Source organism: Lipotes vexillifer, unplaced genomic scaffold, assembly GCF_000442215.2.
Source record: "Lipotes vexillifer unplaced genomic scaffold, Lipotes_vexillifer_v1.1 scaffold374, whole genome shotgun sequence".
NCBI lineage: Eukaryota > Metazoa > Chordata > Mammalia > Artiodactyla > Lipotidae > Lipotes > Lipotes vexillifer.
In genome coordinates this window covers 809,716-831,757 of record NW_006774696.1, presented here as the reverse complement: position 1 = coordinate 831,757, position 22,042 = coordinate 809,716, and the positions used below count along the sequence as shown (strand labels likewise).

Genomic DNA, 22,042 nt, shown 5'->3' with positions numbered 1-22,042 from the left:
TCTTTCCCTCCGTGACTCTGCAAAGCAACTCTGTTGACCCTTCACGGGACTCATGCCCACGAACGGTCTGGAATGTCTCATTGATCATCCTGAGTCACACGCCCTTGCTGTAGCAGGTCAGGCCTGACCCGTAGCCCTGTTAGAATCATCGGGAGAAGGCAGGGTCTTGATCTGTGAAGGAAGGGTGCAGAGCACACGGAAAAGCAACAGCAGCCACTACAGAAGATGCCTGCTGGGATCCTGCAAGCCAGTTTGCCTTCTTGGAGTTTCCAGGCAGTGAATCACGGGGTGCCCACCCCCAGGGGCATTACTGACATTCCGCCAAACTGGCTTCTCAGCCAACCTTGGTAGAATCGTTCAGCTGAAGGGTCCCCGCCTGTCTCTAGAGGTGAAACCCACTTCCCTCTGTCCTCCTTGCCCTCAAATCAACAGAGACACTCCCTGGAGGACCCTGTGGGGACTCTGTGAAAGTGAATAGAGTCTTAGTAATGATTGCCTTAGAGAGGGAGCGCACTGGGCTGGTTACCATCCTCAGGTCACATGACTGCAGAGAAGCCGCATTAGGCAACTCCATGGAGGATCCTTGTACTGAATGCATCGCTTTCTCCCTTCCTGCTCTCAGAGGTCCATCGGAATTCTTCAGACAGGCCAGAATCCAGTTCAAATTGATTGCTACCCCCATTATATAGCAAAAGAACCAGAAACATTAAACGTGACGAACGTGAGAGAACAGAGCAGGATCTTCTCGGATTCATGACCCTCCCAGCCCTGAGTATTATCAAAGATATCTGTTTTTCTGTTCCCATTTTTTTCCCTCTTTACAACGTCCAGCACCTCAGGCAGGGAAAAGTAAGAAATGTTACAGGTGACAGAACAAGAAATGATAGGCTATAGGACAGGGCCTCGGATGCACGCACTGGCCTAAGTGTCTGCGTTTACCAGATGAGGGGACTAAATAATCGCTGAGTTTCAACTGTTTTTGTAATGTTTTTGTCTGGGAAGAATTTTTTTTTTTCTGGGACTTGTAAAAAATCAAGGAACAACAGGAACCTTTGTAAAAGGAGGCAAAGAGTCGCAGAACATCTGTGGCTTGAAGTCTTGAGTCCCAAGGACACTGTTTTTATTCAATAGTCGCTACCTGGTAATTTTCAGGAATGGGAAAGGAGAAGGGAGAGAGGTGGAATAGAGTCTTTAGCAGTTGGTGGAGGGAAGGAAAGAACCGGAGTGGATTCCATGGCAGTCAGCAAACGTCGACCGGACCTGTCACTGTGCATGCAGAGTTGGACAAACACAAGTCTTGCATTCAAGGAGCCAACAGTCTAGGTTTAAATACAGACTGAGGGACAGCGTCACTTTAGAGAAGATCCCATGGGAACGGAGCACGGATATTCCCGAGACGCGCGCATGCTGAGCACCAGTCTGCTCTGGGCTCCATGGTGGATGCCTTTACATCTCTTGCCTCATTGATCCTCTGAAACAGGTACTATTATTGTTTCCTTTGAACAGATTGGAAAATAGAGGTTCAGGTACATTAAGCTGTTTGGGTGACAGAGTTGGGAAGAAGCAGGGGTGACATTTGCCTCGCTCCCCTGCCTGTCAGCACTCTCCAATCTCTGCCCAGTGTGTTAAACCCACCTTAGTGCTTTCCTTTCTGAACAGCCCCCTCTTCGGACCTCTCCTTGAGGTCCAGCCAGGAGGAGCCTGGCCCCTGGTGTGGCGTCTCCTCTGGGCTGTGTTGTCTGTGCCCATCCTGCCCTTCTGCCCCAGGCTGCCTCCACCTGCAATTCCTCCTTTAAGTCTTGTTTCTTATTCCTCTTTCCTTTCCTGTCTTCATCCAGCCTTCCTCGTTGGTAAGGTGGATGACTCATGAAGTCTAAAACCAGATTTATTTTGTAATTTAACGAGCACGTGTGAAGTGCCTTCATGCCCATCAACCCATCAGTCCTGGTCTTGACCACAACCTGCAAGGCAGTTGCTCTTATGTCCCTTTTATAGGTGAGGGACTGTCTCCATGATACTAGGCAACTATGTGCAGGCCACCTAGCGGATGAGAGCTGGAGCTGGGGCTGGGATCAGGTGCGTGTGCTTATCCTTTTCTAGCGTATATCATAATCCTGAAGAGGACAAGGAAAGGGACTTGTGAGACCATGGTCCTTCTCCTTGAAATACCAGACAAGGGAAGAACAGAGGGAGCTTAAATTCCTTCAAAAGAAAATGACAAGCTGTTTGGCCCTTAGATGAAGAAAAGGGGAATATGTTTCTCTATCTGAAAGCCCACATGAATAGGGCTTTTATAACTGATTTGCTCTAGACAGACAGAATGTGAGGATTATTGAGAACGTCATCATCATGATTTCCATTCTTGAACCAAAGGGCAGCTACTGAATACTAACTACCTGCCAGGCAGTATAGCACTCAGGAAGAATAATAAGTCACGGTCCCTGCTGGCCCGGAAATTCATATTCCAGTGCTGCCAGGTGCAGGAATGTAAATAAATAATTACCAGAGCATGCAGTGAGTTCTCTAATAGAGTTCAGTACAAGACCCTGTGGTGCACTGAGGAAGGGCCCAGCAACTGCCTTAGGTGTTATATGAGGAATGCTTACAGTGAGAATCAGAAAACCCAATTTGTAGTGGCTTAAAATAAAATAGGGGGTTTGAGAGTCCTGGAGTAAGCAGCTGTAGAATTGGTTTGTAGATCAGCAGTGTGTTGACTTCACAGTCACAGGATGGCTGTCAGAGTGCCAGTCATCACATCTCTGTTCACAACAGGAAGGTGAGTGGGGTGGGAGGAAGACAGCACCCTTATCTGAACCTTGTGATTAAGAAATCAACTATATGCCTTGCCATGTGTCTTTTTGAGCAATCCTGTGTCACATGGCCACCCCTAGCTGCAGGGGAGTCTGGGAAATCAGAGAGAAGAATCATCATGATTGCTTGGATCTTAGATGGATCATGAGCCACTCAAAGGGGCTAGGGACATTGCAACTCCAAACAAAATGAATGTTCTTTTAGGAATGAAGAATAGAGTGGAGAGAAAGGCTGCTAGGAGGCAACCTTCTGGCATGAGTGGTCAGCGAAAGAGTTACAAAAGAGGCGCATTTGAGCTCAGCTATGAAGGACAAGCAGGCATGAATATGGTAGAGAGGAAATAAAGATATTCTAAGGAGGGGGGAAAAGGCATATGCAAAAGCACTGAGTCATGGAAGACAGGTTCAAGAAATACCAGGGAGTTCTTTTAGCCTGGAGTTAGAGTTGGAATTGTAAGTGGGAACCAGTTTGCAACAGGCTTCACTGCCAGTCTAAGGAGGATAGTTGTTATTCTGTGAGCCAAGAAAGTCAGTGGAGGTCTTGAGACAGAGCCCCATTTTCCAAATATCCCTAATCTCAGTAACTGGGAACACATAAGCCCCATGTTCTTATTCACGTGGCATTTGCACACAGGTTCTGATATCTTGGCACTTTTGCCAAGAAATCAGAATTATTTTTCTGAGCCCTGTGGGTTCCAAGTACCTGAGAAGCCGGAGTATGGGCTAAACTCTTTCCATAGGCTTGTCCTTGTACTGAGGTCTTGTTTCTGTCTTTGAAATGCTTTTTCCTGCGCCCTTGATAGGTGGTAGTCTCTCGTTTCTCCTTTAATCCCGTTGACTTTTGCTGTCTTCCCGGATGATGTTTAAGTTTCCTGGACAGTAATCAATTTTCATCAATTTCTCAGGCTCATTGCAGGCTGACTGCAAGTCTGTACACATTCTCAGCCTTTACAGACATTTCAGATCCAATCAGATCACAGCCCTGGGGCCCCTGGGGCCTGGTAGCTTCTGCGGCCCACCTGCCATGCAACCTGGATGCCTCCTTCTCTACTTTCTCCCAAGCTGGAGGTTCAGCCCATGTATATGAGAAGTCCTAAATCACCCCAGCAGCCTTCGTGTCCCCGGGACGGTGCCGTGCCTGTGTTTGGGAGGGAAGAGTAGGTTTCATTTCTGATCCTGTAATCTTCTGAGAATCTCATGTTCATTGCTGTAAACAGTCAGTTGCGGATTACAGACATGGGAGAAATAAGAGAGAGAGAGATTCCTCATGTCTCTACCTCTTTGGGTTTGAATCTTGACTCTCCCACTTTCTAGCTGTGTAACCTGGGGCAATTGGCTGAACTTTCCTTACGTGTAAGATGGGATAATGAGAATATACTTGTAGTATTAAGTAAAGTATAAATGAGCCATGACAAATGAAACGTCCAGAGCAGTGCTTGGCACATAGCAAACATCCAATATATGTTAGCTGCTAATACTAACAATAATAATTATTACTGTGCTGATGTGTCCCAGCAAGTGGAGTAAGTTATGATCGGTTTTCACAAGCGTCATAGACTCACATGTACTTGCCAGCTTCTTGCAGAAACGTATTTTGGGCACATTCCCAGTGTCACTTTGTCTCGTGTGTGTAAGCTTGTCAGTGTATGTCATCTATACCACCAGCTTGCTGGCCCTGAGCCAGCGATGACGGGTGATTCTGTCCCTCAAGGGACCAGGAAATGACATTTCTCAGTAGTCAGACATGAGCTGATGAGAATGATTAGCAATACTCATCCTGAGTTGGAGTTTCAGAGGCAGCTGCGTGGTTTAGTGGGAGGAGCGGTGGCCTGGGAGGCAGAGCTGGGCCCCACTTCTCCCTCTGCTGTGAGTCTGGCCAAGTGACTTTCTCCCTCTGGACCTTGGTTCCTCTATACTTGAAGGAACCCAGCCCAGAAACGATCACCAACAACTTCTCTTTACCATCTCTGTAAAAGCACGAGTCATACTTGTAATTGAAAATGGACAGTTACGTCACGTCTGCCTCTTCCCCTCAGTTGTAGGTTCCAGAAAGAGAATCTTGATCTTTTGTGTCCATCTCTGCAATCACAGCCCCTATCAGTGCCTGGCACAGAGTCGGTGCTCATTCTAGTATTGAACGAATGAATGATGTGGCAGAAAGAAAAAGATTTGGGAGTAAGACAGGCCTGATTTTGTATTAGGATTGGCTGCTTACTAGCTGAGAGATGCTCAGGATTATTGTCTGTAAAATAGGGATGATAAGAGAAACAACGTTATCAGGTTGTTTTGAGGATTGAATGTGAAACCACACATACACATACACACACACAACAGTAACAGCCCTGGCCTATGTCTAGCATATAACGGGTATTAGGTAAACAATAGATAGTACTTACTTCTCTGGAGCCCAGCACAGGGGAATTGAGTATTCTCTGTTGTGATGATTAAAAACCTAGGTGGAAAGGTAAATCTGAATATACATTAATAGACTGTGAGTGGGCTCACCTATTACAGGGCAGCTAGGTTCACAGGATTTTTTAAAACCCCCTTGGCCTACCAGTGACCCACCATCTTTTCCCCCTACCTTCCTTTAACCTTTGCCGCTTGTTATATAACCTCAGTATTTACCTGTAGATGATACACAAACCCAGATCCCTGGGCAGACACAGAGCAGGATAAGACACGATGGGATAAGAGGTGACCTGGAGTGGGAGGGCGGGGAGTACCCGGAGACCTGCATCCTCGTCCCAGCCCGGGCCTGGTCCAAACTCACCACGTGATCTTGGGCAAGCCACCTCTCCTCTGCAGGCCTCCCTCTCCGCACCTGTAAAGTGCTCAGCCATTGACATGGAACACGATAGCAGTCAGGAACCTGGGGGTTTAGGTTCAGAGCTGGGTTCGTGTCTCAGCTCTGCAGCTCACCAGCTGTAAAATACAGGCAAGTCAAGTACCACCTTTGTAAAATGTACAGTGGGATTCAAATAGGCTCATTTGGAGCATTTAATGACACAGTGTCTCCAAAGTGCCTGGTGGATTCGTGAATGATAAGTGACGATTTGTTTGTCTGGGGACTCATAGGCCAGCCCTGATTTCCCCTTAGTTAAAGTTTTTCTCTGTTGAAGAAACCCAGGTTTCCTGAGTCAGATGCACATCCATCAGCCTTCCTGCTGGCTTCAGCACTTGGCAAGGACCAGAATCTTTCACAGCAAAGACGTGATCCCCACTGGGTGTGAGTGTCACCAGCTCGCATGCAATTATTTTAATGCCTGGCCCGGGACCTTCTCCTGCCCGGGTTGGGTGTATCCTGAAGGGAATCTTCCCTCTCCTTCCCTCTCGCACCCTTCAGAGGGCACAGGAGGAGGATCGCACATTGTATACTCATCCTTCCCTGAAATGCAAACACTGCCAAGTGGCCTCGTTCCAAGGAAGGTCTGCTGTCCCTTTCTGCCGTCTCCTGAGTGCGAGATGCCTGCTTCCCTCCTCACGGCTGCAGTGGACCTCCTGCTGGCGGAGGGAAAGGAGGGCAGAGCACTTGTGGTGCAGATTGGTCCAATCCATCTTTGAGGGGGAAGGGAACCCATATATATGGAGCCACTGTGACATGCAGGCACTGTGCCAGGCATTTGTGTAACCCTCTTATAACCACTTTGTGAAGTTGGGGTTACTGATCCCCTCCTTGCACGTGAGGAAATTGGGGCCCCAGGAAATGCAACAAGATGCCCAAGGACACGCACAGCTAGTGAAGAGGATGCTGGGATTCAGGCCTAGGCTGCTTTGACAGCCCCGGTTCTTGCTCTCTTGTTACACCTTTGCTGATTAGGGGAGAGCCGTGATGTGGTTTGGACCAAATAGGTTTCCTGTTATTCGCTGTCCCTTGAGAGAGGGGCTTGGTCTTACAAAGCAGTGTTTCCCCAGCTCAGATGGTCAGATAGGCTGTCCGTCCCGCCATGGGAGGAGGGAGTGAGGGCCATGGGGGGGCCAGTGGGGGAAGAGGAGAGCTCTGTTGTCTCTTCTGTAATGTGATGCAGCGTGAAAAAAGAAGTCTTTAGAACCCGGCTTCTCCTGTTCTCCGCAGAGTAAAGAACTTTGGAATCAGATTTCTTCAGATTTATGCGTGAATCCCAGCTCCACCATTTACCAGCTTTGTGGCCCTGAGCAAGATACATCTCCATAGTTTCTTCATCCTTTCTATTTTAATTTTTTGATTTTTTTAAAATTTATGTGTGTACGTATTGATTTATTTATTTTTGGCCACGCCCTGTGGCATGTGGGATCTTTGTTCCCTGACCAGGGATCGAACCCGCACCTCCTGCATTGGAAGCGCGTAGTCTTAACCACTGGACCGCCAGGGAGGGTCCCCAGTTTCTTCATCTTTAAATTTGCATTCCTTGTTAGGGTCATTGTGAGGATTAAAGGAAGGCAGTGGATGTGAAACAATGTGGAGCAGCATAGGGTTCCACTCAGAAATGATTCCCCAGCCCAGGGGGTGAGCCATGCCCCCAGGCTTCACAGCTGACTCGTAACTAGTGTCCCCGGTCCCCCTCTCGGCCCTCCCACCCTGCCACTCGCATCTTCTCCATTACAATCAGAGTAATCTTCCCAAAACCCAGAGTTAGTAATTCCCTGCCCCGCTTAAAAATCTCCAGTGATGCAGTCTGAGTTCAGAACATGGCCCCACGGGGCCAGGATCTCCCCTGTCACCTCTGCAGCCACATCTGCCCCCCTCCCCCCCCACACCCAGGCCCTGTCTCCCCTGGAAACCCCCCCCCCACCCAGGCCCTGTCTCCCCTGGAAACTCCTGCTGGGCCTTCGAGCCCCAGCACAGGCACCTCCTTCTGAGAGATGCTTCTCGGCGCATTCTGGAGCGGCCATGTTTTCTTGATCCTCCCTCCACGATTGCCTCCTGTTACCTGTTTGGGGACATGGCTCCCCAGCAGACTGTGAGCAAGCCAGGGGCAGGCACTGCCCACACGGGCCTCTGACCATCTCCCAACTCCGTATACTGTAGGCACTTAATAGTTGGAGCCAGCATGTATTGAGCGCATGTCCTTACCACTTACGTGCTTTACTTGTATTAATGAGTTGCTTTTTCGCGGCAGCTCTGGGAGACAGTGCATCCATCAGTCCTGGCTGGAGGCAAAAACCATACCAATTATTTGAACAGAGAATTTAATCTTTAAAAATGATAACTAGACATAAAGTGTTCACTTGGTAACTGTAAAAGCGAAAATAGAAAATTGAGGGAAACAGTTCCCACCCCTGGAGCTGAAGGAACAGAGGGAAAAGGTAGGAATTATTACAGCTCTGGGCCGGAAGCCACACTCTGGGGTCAGCAGGCAGCTCCAGAGGGAACAGTACCAGGCGGGGACAAAGGACCGTGACGCTGCATCTGAGCTTTGAAAAAAACTGCAAAGTGTGCTTAGCTGCTGCTGAAGGAAAGAAGTGCCACCACTGGCATGGAGAAAGGGGTAGGGACAGGAGCACAGGAACGGGCAAGTTCCTTTTTCCCCCTCCAGACCTTGTCTCCCTCTCACTGCCCCCCGTTGGCAGTGCTGAACAGGCAGACACAGCAGAAGTAGGGTTGGCAGAGTCCTGGCTTCAGCATCACAAAGCAGGTTTGGAGCCAAGAGATGAAAGCTCAAAGACTGGCCTTGGCAGGAGCTGTTACTATTCCATTTCACAGATGAGGAAACTGAGGCACAGAGCGATTAAGTAATCTGCCTAAGATTAAATCACTACCTAGAGCAGAACCAGGATTTGACCCCAGGCAGTCTGGCCTCAGCACCCTAGCTCTTAACCCCTGGACCTCAAATGTTGGATGAATGAATGCATTTGAATGAATGAATGAATGAATGGGCAGGCCCCCAGGTAGTACTCAGACCAGTGCCCAGCCATGCCTCCCACAAGCACAGGTCATCCCAGCCTGACTGCCTCCTTGTCACCTGCCAGGTCATTCACTGGAACTCCCCCAAGAAGCTGCGGGTGAAGAACAAGCACGTGGAGTTTTTCCGCAACCTCTACCTGACCTTCCTGGAGTACGACGGGAATCTCCTGCGACGGGAGCTGTTCGGCTGCCCCAGCGAGGCTGACGTCAACAGTGAAAACGTGAGTGGTCCCAGGGCTCGGCCGCTCAGGCAGCAGTGGCCTCTCTGCTGGTGTGCCAAGGACCTCCGGCGCCAGCCCCCATGCCAGGCTCAGGGCAGGCCCAGGAGGAGCCAGGCACCATCACCACCTCGGGGCCGTGGCCAGGGGGACAGGCACATCAGCAGATCACTTCTGTGCTCGTCCCTGTGGATGCAGAAGCGGGTACGCTCGCCCAGACTAGGTGAAGTCGGAAGGGAGCTGCCAAGCAGAGGAATCAGAGTGAGCAAAAACACCAGTGAAACAACAGACAAAGGGTCTCTCCACAGCCGGAAACTCTGAGGTCTTTGTGGACATGACACCCACATGGGAGACCCAGGAATCAGGGTCAGTGCCTGGGGTGGCACAAAAGGTTTTCACAAATGGTCACAGGCATAGCTGACATCTACTATATTGTCCAGTTTCTTCACTGTTTATAATTTTTTTCGTACGTTGTATCTCGTTTGATGCTCATAGAAACCCTCTTTTTTTCCCCCAATTAGAGTTGAAGACATTTAGGCACAGAGAGGTTAAGCAGGTTGCTCATGGTCACACAGCATGTAGGAGCAAAATTGAGACTGATTTGAAGTTCTGAGGAGCAGGATGTGGGGCAGCAGCTCACTGTAGTGGAAAAGGTAAGGCATGTGGGGTCAGGCTGACCTGGGTTTGGCTTCCATCCCTTCCGATTTCCACCTCTGTGACCTCAGGCAAGTTACTCAACCTCTCTGTGCTTCAGTTTCCTCAGCTGTCAAATAGAGATAAGAAAAAACGGTTATAGGGCCGTTCTGAGACTAAGTGAGAAACTGCATGTAACGCACCTAGCTCAGCATCTGCCATATGTTAGATGCTTGATAAATATTTGCTCCCTACCCTTTCCTTGACCCTTAGTATTAGACACAGAAGTAATTGGTTCATTCAGCCAACAAACATTTACTGAAGGCCTTCTTATTCTGAGCACTGAGGATTCATAGGTAAATAAGGGCAGTGGTCCCTGCTCTCATGGTATTGATGCTCTAGTGGGGGAGACACAATTAATACCTGGACGAACTGTCAGGAAAAATTACCAGCCAGTGGCAGGTGCTACGTAGTGACATATGAAGTCAGGGAGGACTTGTCCGAGGAGGTGACATTTCACCTGAGACCCAAATTCAAGAAAGAGACAGCCTTGGAAGAGCAAGGGATCAGGGAAATACAAATCAAAGCGACAATGAGATATCTTCCTATGCTTGTTAGGATGGCTCTTATCAAAAAAACAAAAGATAATAAGAGTTGGCAAGGATGTGGAGAAATTGGAACCTTGTACACTGTTGGTGGAATGTAAAATGGTATAGCTGCTATGGAAAACAGTATGGAGGGGCCTCAAAAAACTAACAGTAGAACTGTCGTGTGATCCAGTGATTCCACTTCTGGCTATTCTGGGTCCTAAGGAATTGAAATCAGGATCACAAAGCAATATCTGCGTTTCCATGTTCACTGCAGCAGTATTCTTTTTTTTTTTTTTTTTTTTTCAAAATACAGAAGAGGGAGGAACACTCCCAAAGTCAGTCTACGAGGCCACCAGCACCCTGATACCAAAACCAAAGATGTCACAAAAAAAGAAAACTACAGGCCAATATTACTGATTAACATAGATGCAAAAATCCTCAACAAAATACTAGCAAACAGAATCCAACAGCACATTAAAAGAATCATACCTCATTAAATGTCATAGATTTTTCTCTTAATAACAATTTACCACCTTGTAATATATATATATATATATATATATATATATATATATATATATGTAGTAAATATACATAGTAAATATATACGTGTGTGTGTGTGTGTGTGTGTGTATGAATATTATTCCACCTTAAAAAAGAAGGAAGTCTTACCATTTGTGACAAGATGGATGGATCTGGAAGACATTGTGCTACGTGAAATAAGTCAGTCACAGAAGGACAAATCTATGCATGAGTCCAAATATACGAGGCATCTAAAATAGTCCCATGTATAGATGCTGACAGCAGAATGGTGGCTACCAGGGGATGGAGAGAGGGCATTATGGGGAGCTATGTTCAGTGGTTATAAAGGTACAGTTAGAAGTAAGTTCCAGAGATCCACTCTACAACCTAGTGCCTATAGTTCACGGCGTATTGTGCACTTAAAATTTACTTAAGAGTGTAGATCTCATGTTAAGTGTTCTTACCACACACACACGAAGAAAAAAACCAAGACGCTTTTGGAGGCAATGGTTATGTTTATTACCTTGAATGTGGTGATAGTAACCTGAGTATATACATATATCCAAACTCATGTTTTCATTATGTGTCATTTTTTGTGTGCCAGCTACACCAGGTGGAGGAAGTTGCTGGTGCAAAGGTCCTGAGGTAGGGCAGGTTTGATGTGAGGAGCTGAAGGATGGTCTGTGTGCCCGGGACTGCTGGGGAAGGAAGAGAACAGGAGATGCAGAGCAGCAGGTAGCCAGGAGGCAGGCTGGAAGGGGGTTAAAGAGTCAGAATTTTGTTTTGTTACTGTTGTTTTTTGTATTCTTATCTTGGATGTCAGGAGAATTCTTTTAGGCTCCGATGGCAGGGGAGGGCGTGTGTGGAAGCTCTTGCGGGCTTACACTCACCTGGCCCTGTATCAGGATGACTGGTCACATGGCCACCCCTGCTCTCTGTCACTTGGCCCCAGGTCACAGTGGCGTTGCCTCTAGCTCCAGCCCTTCTCCGTGTCACCCCCCATACCTTCCTCAGCGTCTACCCTTCTTTACCACTGGCAAGAGAGGAAAGAAAACCGTTAAGTGCTTGACCTCTGTCTCAGATTCTGGGAAGCCCTTAGAGGTCTCGACAAACACTGTGTTCTTCTGGGTTTTCCTTCTGTTCTCTTTACTCACATCAGTGTTTGTTGTCATCATCAATATTTGAGTGCCCATTCTGCCCTCTTTCCCCAAACATTAAATATAGACTCTTCTCCTGCTCCTTTTTTGTTTTCCTCCACGGAAGAGGCTCAAATAAAAAGCCTTGCAGATCGACGCCATCAGTTAATCTCCGTATGGGTGAGTTCCCGTGGTGCACTGCTCAGTGCCTTACAAAGTGGAACTCCCTTTAAAAATGACTCACCGGCTCTTCCTACACCAGCTTCCCCTGGTGGGTCATGAGAGGGGAGAAGTCTTTGGTTGTCCCTCTCGGAATCTGTGACTGCATTTACTTGTTTAACACGCACGTGTGAGAGCCGGCCACCTGCCAGGCGCTATGCAGGGCACCGTGGTTGAAATCGGAGGCTGGCCCATGCCCTATAGAAGGTGCTTGCCATGGACCAGTGTCAGAGGTGGCAAGAGAACAGTCTGCCCGGGTACAGGGAGGGCCATGAAGGAGAGAGCAGCCTTCTTTGAGGCTCACCTCAGCTGTCCCCCCAAACACTCCCCTTGATGCTGAGCCCACATCCACTGCCTTTCTGCTCCTCCTACACCCCAGGCTCCCCCCACCCTCCTTGGGAAGGCCTTTGTACTTGCTTCCCAAGTCCTGGGACACCCTGACCACCCCGCAGCCTCGGGTAACCCTTAATATCACTCGCTGCGATGTGCCATATTTTCTTTTCCTCAGCGCATACCTACTATCCACAATTATTTGATTCATGTCATTTTTTTCCTAGTTTTTTTCCCCAGATATAAGAGACTCTGCCTGTACCGTTCACCTCTGGGGTGCCCTCCCCTAGAATGGAACCAGGCACATAACAAGCACTTAATAAATGTTTATGGAATGAACTGAACAAATAAGAGGGAAGAATGAAGGACCAGACCCAAAGGAAGAGCAGATGAAGAACTAGAGAGTTCGGAGAGAACGTGCTGGTAGTTTCTGTACTGGAGCAGAGGCATGTCCGGAGAGGGGCAGAGAATGAAGCTGACCGAAGGGCCTGGGTTGTGCCTAGGAGTTTAGACTTAATCCTGTCGGCAGTGAGGAGTCACCAAAGGGCTTTAATCATGGTCACATTTACATTTGAGAAAAATCACTCCATGTAGAGAATAGAAGAGAAGGGGTGAGACTGGAGGCAAGGAGACCACTTAGAGGCCGTTGCCGCATCCCAGGCCAAAAGCTGGTGATGGGGCTCTGACCAGGGGCGGCGGCCGCGGGGATGGAGAGGACAGATGGATTGTTTCGTGGGCGCTGAGAACAGGGGAGCGAGCGCAGCTGGCAACCGTAAACCGAGACGGCAGGTCCCTGTGCTCTGCTTTAGTCAGATGCCTCTGGCTGGACAGGCCCGCGGCAGCAGGGGCTGGAGCAGGCAGAGAGTCTGTAACATCGCAGCCAGGAATCGTGTCTCCGCGGGGAGTTCCACCCCTGGTCCTTTGCAGCATGCTGAGTGTTATCTGCAAACAGAGCCAGCGGGAAAGGGTAAGACCTCGTATCTGGCCCAAAGCGGAATGCTCCCAGCTTTGGGGAAGAAGTCGCTGGAACTATGACAAGTGCACAGTTAGTGGTCGTCTCAAAGACTGGAGTCAGGGACCTCTCCATTGGACTGCAGATCCCAGATGGGAAAGGGCTCTGGTGGCAGGGTCTAAGTCTCAAGACGCGTTCATCCATTCAGCAGATAAATCATTGAAATGGTCACCAGCCACAGGGCTAGAGATCCTAGGCGGGGAGCAAGTGCAGGTCAAAGCCTGACTCTCACAGTGCTTGTCTAGTGAGGGATGCAGGCAGGCACGGGGTTGTCATCCAGTGCGATAAGTGCCGGGACAGTGTGGTGCTTTGAGAGCACGCAAGAAGGGGAGAGCAGGTATGTCAGGGAAGACTTCCTGGAGGAGGTGAAAATCGAAGGATGAATAAGGAGGAGTGAGAAGATATGGAGAGTGGCGGGAGCGGCACAGGCAGTGGAGACCAGAGGTGAACACGAGCATGGCATACTCGGCTTCCAGTGAAGCCAACGTGAGCACGTGGAGGGCTGCACAAGTGCATTTTTGTATTATTATGTCTTCACGGAGGTGATGATGATGATAAGGGTGTGAGCTCTCTGGTCATCCCAGATCGCTCATTTAATGGACGTAGGACCTCAGAGAGGTCACATGGATGCTCTGAGCCTTGGGTTCACCATCTGATAAATAACTGGGGACAGTGATGCCTTTGCCATAGTGTCTCATGGATAATTTATGTCAAATCACCAAAAACAGGACACCCAGAACAGTGTTCATTGAGAAGGGGGTTTACCACAAACCACAGTGCCCAACCTGTCTGATCATAATCTGTCATTCCACGAATGGGTTTGGGGATTTTAAGATTTTTTTCTAGGAAGGCCTGGCAGAGAGATGAACCTACGGAGTCACTTAGAAATCTGTGTATGAAGCATGGAAGGGGCTGTCACATTTGCTCTGGATCAATCCCAGGTAGAATTCTCCAACAGGAGACTCTGGGTGGGAGGGAAAGGCCATTTGGTTGGTCTTGGTGCCAGAAAGAGAGAGGGAGAGAGAAAAGAAATAGGAAAAGAGGGAGGGAAGGAGCATGAATTCAGGAGGTTGGGGGATTCAGCCCTTCAGTAAGCAGCAAACCCCATTTTCCAGCCTTTGTTTGGGGTGCTTGCTCCAAAACAAGATGGTTTTGTTTGGAAGAGCTCGGGCTCCAGCTGCGGCGTAGAATGACAGTAGCCGATGGGACATAGCCACTCCTGTCCCATAGTTTGTCTGGGCATCTCTCCCTGGAACCACTAAGTTAGTCTGTGCGATGCAATAAGCATTCACTTGGCATTAGTTACTATAATTTGATTGAAGTCGCAGTGGAAGCTAGAATTCTATATGTTAGCATTTCATTCCCCTTTCCTCAGCAACCCAGCTGCTCAAGCATAGTCAAGAAGCTCTGGGACTCCACAGAACACGGCTGGATAATCATGGATATTCTCTACCACCTAATCCGTGCAAAAATCCTTCTACAGTGTCTCTAACAGGCTTACATCTGGTTTCTGCTGGAATCTTCCCAAAGACGGGGAGCTCATCACCTCCAACAGCTTAGTGCACTGTTAGAAAGCTCCAGATGCTAACCCATCCTTCCTCATGTTGAGTTGAAAATCCCCACTTCTGGAAAGAATCCATTAATCTGAGTCCTGTCCTTGGGTGCAGTAAAAAATAAGGACACCCACTGTGGTCCCCAACAGCCGGGCAGATAGTGTAGCTTCCATACAGCGCGTTATCCAGAAACATGTAACTCTCCCCAAGCATTGTATTTATAGAAGGCTGCTTTATCAAGAGTGCGTTGCTCCACCTCGGGGAGTTTTCCAGATAAAAGAAACCCACCTTTCTAAATGCAAAACCATTAAAATATATGTTATTATAGATGTTTTCCAATTTGGATGGGAATCTTACTAAAGTACATGCCCTTCCTTAGTAACCAAAGTATACCAAACTCAATTTACAATTTTCAGTGACTAAGGTTGCACTGAGTAGGCTGAGGGGGCGGGAATTGGCCAGAGGAGGGAAGATGCTGTTCATCCTGGCAGGAAATGGCCTCAGACTGTTTGCTGCTTATTCTGCAGATGCCTTTCTGACAGCTGTCACTTTCACTTCATCAGCTTCAGAACAACCCTTTCTGGGCTCAACCCCCTGTTCATCCTTCCCGTGGCAGCCAAAAAAAGGAAAACCAGTGGTATTGAAGTCAGAAAGTCCAGTGGTAAAAGAACTATCCACTGTCATGTTAGAAGTTAAATTATGAAACATAGCAAACACCTAAAAAGTGAAAAAAAGCAAAAAGACTGGATACCAATGAGTTTTCACAGTTATATGTAATTGTAAGTCAATAGACAAGTGTCTGCAGACTTGGAGTTCCCTTATCCGATGCCCACAGCAGACATCACTAATTGATGACCCCAGTTGTCCATCTGGGCTTAGCCCCAACCCCAGTATCCTCACCAAGACAGCACTCCAGAGAACCAGTAACAATCCCCAAGCAATAACGCGGGAGATGCGGAAGCCTATTGGGCATCCGTGCACTAGGCCTTCATCATTCTGTTCTCTCCTGCATGAGGAGAGCTCTCTGTGCTGCTCCAAGACCTGTCTCTGCTTCTTCTAGCCTTTGACAATTGGAGATTTCCTGCATGGAAAGCAAAAGGGAAATGCAACTTTAATCTTCACCACAATCAAGGGAAGGAGGCGTTACGAGTCACTTTTCACAGATTAAGGAAACCAAAGCTCAGAAGAGATGAGTTAAGTGCTCAAAATCAAGCAACTCCTACATGATGGGGCCATGATTGGAAACAGGGTAGCCCTAACTTTGAAGTCATAGGCCGACTGAGGCCATGCTCCTCAAGTGGATGTAGATCCCTATTTAAAATTAACGTAAGAGGAACTGCAAGTCATTCAGCGATTCTCCTAGTTGCTTTTACTTTATATCACTGTTCTTACGAACAGTATTCTTTTACGAACCCTGCAAGGTAGTTATTGTTGTCCTTATTTTTTAGAGGAGAAAACGGAGGCTCAGCGATATGAAACCAGAGGACAGGTTGGTGGCAGCTCTGGAACTGGTATCAGGCTTGCTTAGTAGTCTTTTGACGACTGCTGAAAACACTCCATGATCTAAAGTTGCAATACTTAACCCCAGTCCCGGCACCCCCATCTCCCAGAGCTCGTGCCTTTATTTTTCTCCGTAGTACTTAATCACCCATCGATGTATTATATTCTGGACTTATTTATTTTGTTGGTTCTGTCTCTCCAACTAGACTGTAAGCTCTGGGACTGCAGGGATGTCTGTCTGTTTCATTCATCGGTATATCTTTATGCCTATGAAAGACTGCCTGGTATGTGCTCGATAAATTTTGTAGAACCAATGAACCATTACAGCTCTTTGTCTTGAAGTATTTGTGGTACTCTGGAAAGAGCCCTGTACTTAAAATCAGAAAACCAGGCCCCAGGACTAGATCTATGCCTTCAGGTATAACTCTTGCCTTTCCTGAGCCTCAGTTTTCCCACCTGTAAAATGGTCAGTAAACAAACCCAGCCCAGGCTGGTATGTGCGTTGAAGGGCTTAAGGTATGCAAAGGGCTACAGGCCACAGGCGGTCTCCTTACGAGTATTGGCCAGAAAGCTCGTCCTGGATGCCTTCGCATCCAGCTGCTCTCAGCCCCCTGCCTCACCTCTGAAATGAGGGCTTCCACGTTCAACCCCCTCGTGCTACAAGGGTGATGGCCGCCTGTGGGGTCACATCCCCTGATGCTAAGCTCACTAAGAAGAAAAGACAATGGCCTCACGGTGGCTCAGTGAGAAGTTAAAAATAAGACACATGTAAACAGAAGCTACCAGGGAACAGATGGCTCTGTGGAAACAGCTGTATCCCAGAGAAACCCCAGAATGCATTATTGTTCTCACGTGCGAGCCGCATGTCACCAGCTCTTTAATCACACAGTGGGCAGCGGAGCCCAGGGTGGATGGCGTCCAGAGCCCTACAACAGGCTGCCCGAGGCCAGCCTCCAGTGACTTTCCATGGCGTGTTAAGTTCCAGAGCCTGAAGCATCACAGTGTTTGCCTGGGTGGCCAGGAGAGGGGATAAAGGTGGGAGTCATGGTCCAGATACTCAGAGGGTGTGTCTGGGCCACAGGAATACATCCTTCCTTCACACACCTAGGCTCTGGTTGTCACCTATCCAAACCCGCCAGGTGCTCGACTCTCCTGTGCCTTTGTCAGTCACAGCCCCGACCCTGTTCTCCTTTTGGCTGAATCTTCCTCCCCTAACTGGGTCCTTGTGCGGTAGGTAAGAGGACAGCTCTGGAGCGAGACTGCCTTGCGTAAGATGTTAGGAACACTCCCTTTGGGATTTCAGGCCACTCAACTCTCTGTGCCTCAGTTTTCTCACCTGTAAATGGGAATCAGGTAGGACTATTCCTACCTGGTAGGCTTGATGAGGATTAAGTAAGGTAAGACAGGTCAGGAGCTTAGGTCAGCGTAGCACATAGCATATCCCCCCGACCTTGAGTTTTGTCTTTTGTTTTTTGTTTTGCGTTACGCGGGCCTCTCACTGTTGTGGCCTCTCCCGTTGCGGAGCACAGGCTCCGGACGCACAGGCTCAGAGGCCATGGCTCACGGGCCCATCCGCTCCCCGGCACGTGGGATCTTCCCAGACCGGGCCACGAACCCGTGTCCCCTGCATCAGCAGGCGGACTCTCAACCACTGCGCCACCAGGGAAGCCCCGACCCTGAGCTTTGTTTGCATTATGAATACACAGTTTTACAATTGCTAACTTGCTTCTTTGTTTCCCCACCCAGACTGTATAAACAATTTAAGTGCAGAAATGGGTTCATTCCCCATTCCTAGCACAGGGCTTGGCATAAAATGAGGGACTATTAATTGTGTGCGATGTACACATTAATACTGATAGCTGGGAGGGAGCAGACCATGCCTTTTTCTTATTTTCTCAGAGCCTCAGTCAGTACTCAGCAGACCCTCTCTGAACCATCACTGAATGGTCCTAGGTCCATGCTTCTCCCCTCCCACGAAAGAATGAAAGTGGCCCATGGTTTGGTTTCCTTGGAAAACAGTGTTTTGGGTTCCTGGAATTTTGTCGATTAATATGCATAGCAGGCAGCCAGCGAGCTAGTAATTTTTCTCTGCCTGTCCACGTGGTTTAATAAAACTTAACCACTTAATGGAAACCCCAGGGAAGAGCCCTGAGTTAGGTTCCAGGAGACGTGACTCAGAGCCCCAGCTTTTCTGTGCACATCCCTGGTGCTCCAGTTTCCTCATCCATCAACTGGCGACAAGAGGGCGGCCCTGCCAGTCTCATATAGACACTGGGAGGAATGGATGAAGACATGGACATCCAGGCCACTGAAAGTGAAAGCTGAAAGTGTAAAGCAACACTCCTGAGTGTTATTTTACCCATCAGATGTTTCTGCCTATTGTCCTAAAGCATCAAAAGGACAGGTGTCGAAAGAAGAAAGGGTGGCCTCAGAGACTCCGGACTTGGTCCGTTGTGCTGTCTTCATCACTTACTGGCTGGAAGAGGTCAAGTAGGTGTGTTAGTTAAGGTAACACAAGCAACCATAAAACGGACTTGGCAGACTGGAAGTTTATGACTCGCACGAAGTTCAAGCAGGTGTTCCTGATTGGCAGGCAGCTCTTCTCCGGGTTCGGGGCCCAGACTCCTTCCATCTTGTGCCTCTGCCCTCCACAGAGCATCCTCTACTGGGGGCTCTCGCTCTGGCTGACACAGAGAAGACTGTGCGTGAGACAGTCTTAAAAGTGGTGCCTGTAGTGGCCAGAATCTGCCCACATTCCACTGACGCGGACTTGGCTACATGGTTCCCCTGCACTGCAGGAAGGTTGGAAACTCAGCCCGAGAGCAGAAGATCTCTGCCACCGAGGGAAGCACGTGATTCAGTCCTCTGCAGTCACAGAACCATCTGGCATTAGACTAGAAAGATCCCCAGAGGCTGATGAACACGGCATCATAGTGACTTGATTATGTACAAGAACTTGGAGGAAAGACACCTGGATGTGAATCTCGGCTACTCTGTTCGTTCACTGTGTGACCTTGAACAAGTGGCTAAGGCTTCCTTTATAGACCTGGACTGCTGGTGGTCTCTAAGCCACGGTGACCATGTGAGTGTTAATGAGAAAGTGCCCGCAGGGCTCTCAGCCCTTACCTGGCCTAGTGAGTACGTGATCCTTGAAGCCAGAACTCTTTTGTCTCGCTGTTGGGAGAAATGACTTGCTCAAGGTCACGTGGAAAATGAGGGTCAGAGGAATCGGGCCTCAGTGTCCACTTATCCCCATAATCTCTCCGTGTCGTTTTTCCTGACTTCGAGCAGAAGTCCGTCAGGCCGGAGCCCAGGGACACACTTCCCACCCATCTGAGTCCTCAGGCAGGACCAGCCGTCATCTCTGGCAGCTCAGAGGTCAGTCTAGGCCACTGCCCTTCAGGATGGGAAGAAATAAATGCCAACTGCTTAAAGGTCATTTTCCCTTAAGTCCAAATCTCCCTGTGCCTCAGCTGGCTGCCCAAGGAAGCAATTGAGCAAATGCATTTTATCTCAGGAGGAATCTGTCTTTTGCTTCTGTGACTTGCTTGTCAGGGGCCCCTGCTCCCCACGTGGCTGGAGTGGGTAGTGGCGGTAGCATTCAGACCCTGTTAACCCAAGTCACCCCAGCCCTGCCTTCCAGCTCAGCATCTCCCCGGAGAGATTACCTGGGTGAAAAAGAGGCAGGTTTCAAGCTGCTCTAGTCTCCTCCTTGGGATAACATCAGCCATGCAGTCAGCAATGATGAGCAGTCCTAGATTAGAATTTGAAAAGGTACATAATGCAGTCATAGTAACATCGCTGAGGTGTGTGTAGCACTCTACTGTTTACAAAGCACTTGTACATGCATTAGCTCATTTGAGAAAATTGCAGGGAATTACTTAAGTACAGAAAAGTATAAAGAAGCCAGTAAAATTCATCTGGGAATCCACCACTCAGAGAAAAGCTTTGTTAACATTGTAACGTGTTCCCTTTGGTCTGTTTCTGTGTGGGGTTTGTTTGTTTGTCTTTTTGCTGTATTGGAATCATACTGCATATGCATTTTTATGGCCTGCTTTGTTCACACAGTGTTGTATCTTCCACCAGCTCATTTGATCCTCACATCCATCCGCCAGGAGAGAAGTGATTATGTTGTGAGATGTCCCTGGTGTGAGGTTCAAAGACTGGATTCACAGTCCCGACTGCTGCTCTCTAGCTGTAACTGGAAGATTATGGACACCTTCTGAGCCTCAGTTTCCTCTCTCGTAAAACGGAGATCTGTGCTGAAGGATTAAATTAGTAAAGCAATGCACCTGATTTAGCACTACACCTGGCCCACAGTAGGTGCTCAGTCCATATTAGAGCAGAGGTGCAAAGCACCAGGTTGATAATAAATATAGTATTAAAGCTCAAGGAAGGCATCTCTTTGGTCCAGAGTCCAATAGATTCTGACGTTTTATGTCTGACCTCATACCTGCTGTGCTTTCCAGAGTACCCAGTGTGGTTGGTAAATGGCAGTGTTACCTAGATCCTATCCATTAAGCACTGTGATGGCCACAGGTGACCTTGGGATGTGGCTGCCATGAACCACATTGGTACCATGAAGTTCATAGATGGAGGCTACTTATCCCCCGGGACTGCTGGTAGACCCTCCCAGCTAGGGCAGCCATACTTTGGTAGCTCTAGGAGCATTTTCATTGGTCACTGTTTCCTTTCTTAACATGCTGTGGCTCTGAATGTATCCAGCAGAGTCTTGCTGGGCACTCATGATGTACTAGGTGTTCTGGGTTCAGGGGATTCCGAGATGGGTGGGATATAGTTCCTGCCTTTAGGAGCCCACGCTATGGGCACTTGCCAGAAAATGGCTCTTGGAGCTATTTACCTTGGAATGTCATTTTCCCCAACTCAAGGGTACTGCCAGTGTAAGGCTAAGGGGGAAGAGAGAACCCCATAACACATGCATTTCTCATGTTCTGGTCACTATTTCCTTTCTCGTGCGATGAGGATAAACTTTTTCGAAACCTCATCAAAGAAAGACCCTTTGCTCCACATGCAGGTGTCTGGCCATGCTCACACACGGACATGCATACACATCCTCACACGCTCCGTCTCTCTCTTCACTGGACTGGAAGCCATGCACTCTTATCAGCATATTAAAAATACAAAACAAATACCCCCCAAGCAGCCCTGCTTTTGCAAAGAACTTGACAGACATTTATTCTCTAAAGGGCAGTAATTGTTTTCTTTAGCAGGGTGGGTGAGAAAGGGAAGGTGGGTGTCAGTTGGTTCCATTTCCTCCTGGCAGGCAACACTGCAACTTCCAGGCATATTTGAGTTCAAGGAGAAAGACCTTGGGACTCTCTCTGACACTCATGAAACAGAAGATGACCCAGCCTCATCCAGCCCCTCTTCCCCTGCCCTCCAGACCCTTGCCATGCCATCTCCTTCAGGTGACGTTTCAGCACACGTCCACCTAGGTGTCTCCGGGAGCCCAGGAGTTTCCCTTTCCTAATGGTGATCACAACCACGATAATAGATGACATTGTTGAGTCACTCCAAACACTGTGCTCTTCATATGCAGCATCTCCTGGAATCCTCCTGCCATCCCCTGAGGTAGCTACTGTTATTCTCCCCATTTTACAGGTGAGGAAATTGA

General features: G+C 48.5%; 1 protein-coding gene across 1 annotated transcript in view; it reads left to right on the top strand.

Annotated features, from left to right (window-relative positions):
• Window positions 1-22,042, top strand: part of LARGE1 (LARGE xylosyl- and glucuronyltransferase 1) — a 443,593-nt gene that overhangs the window by 370,165 nt on the left and 51,386 nt on the right. Inside the window, exon 10 of the mRNA XM_007449439.1 lies at window positions 8,760-8,915. Within this exon, the coding sequence (XP_007449501.1) occupies window positions 8,760-8,915 (156 nt within the window). The remainder of the gene's footprint in view (window positions 1-8,759; window positions 8,916-22,042) is intronic.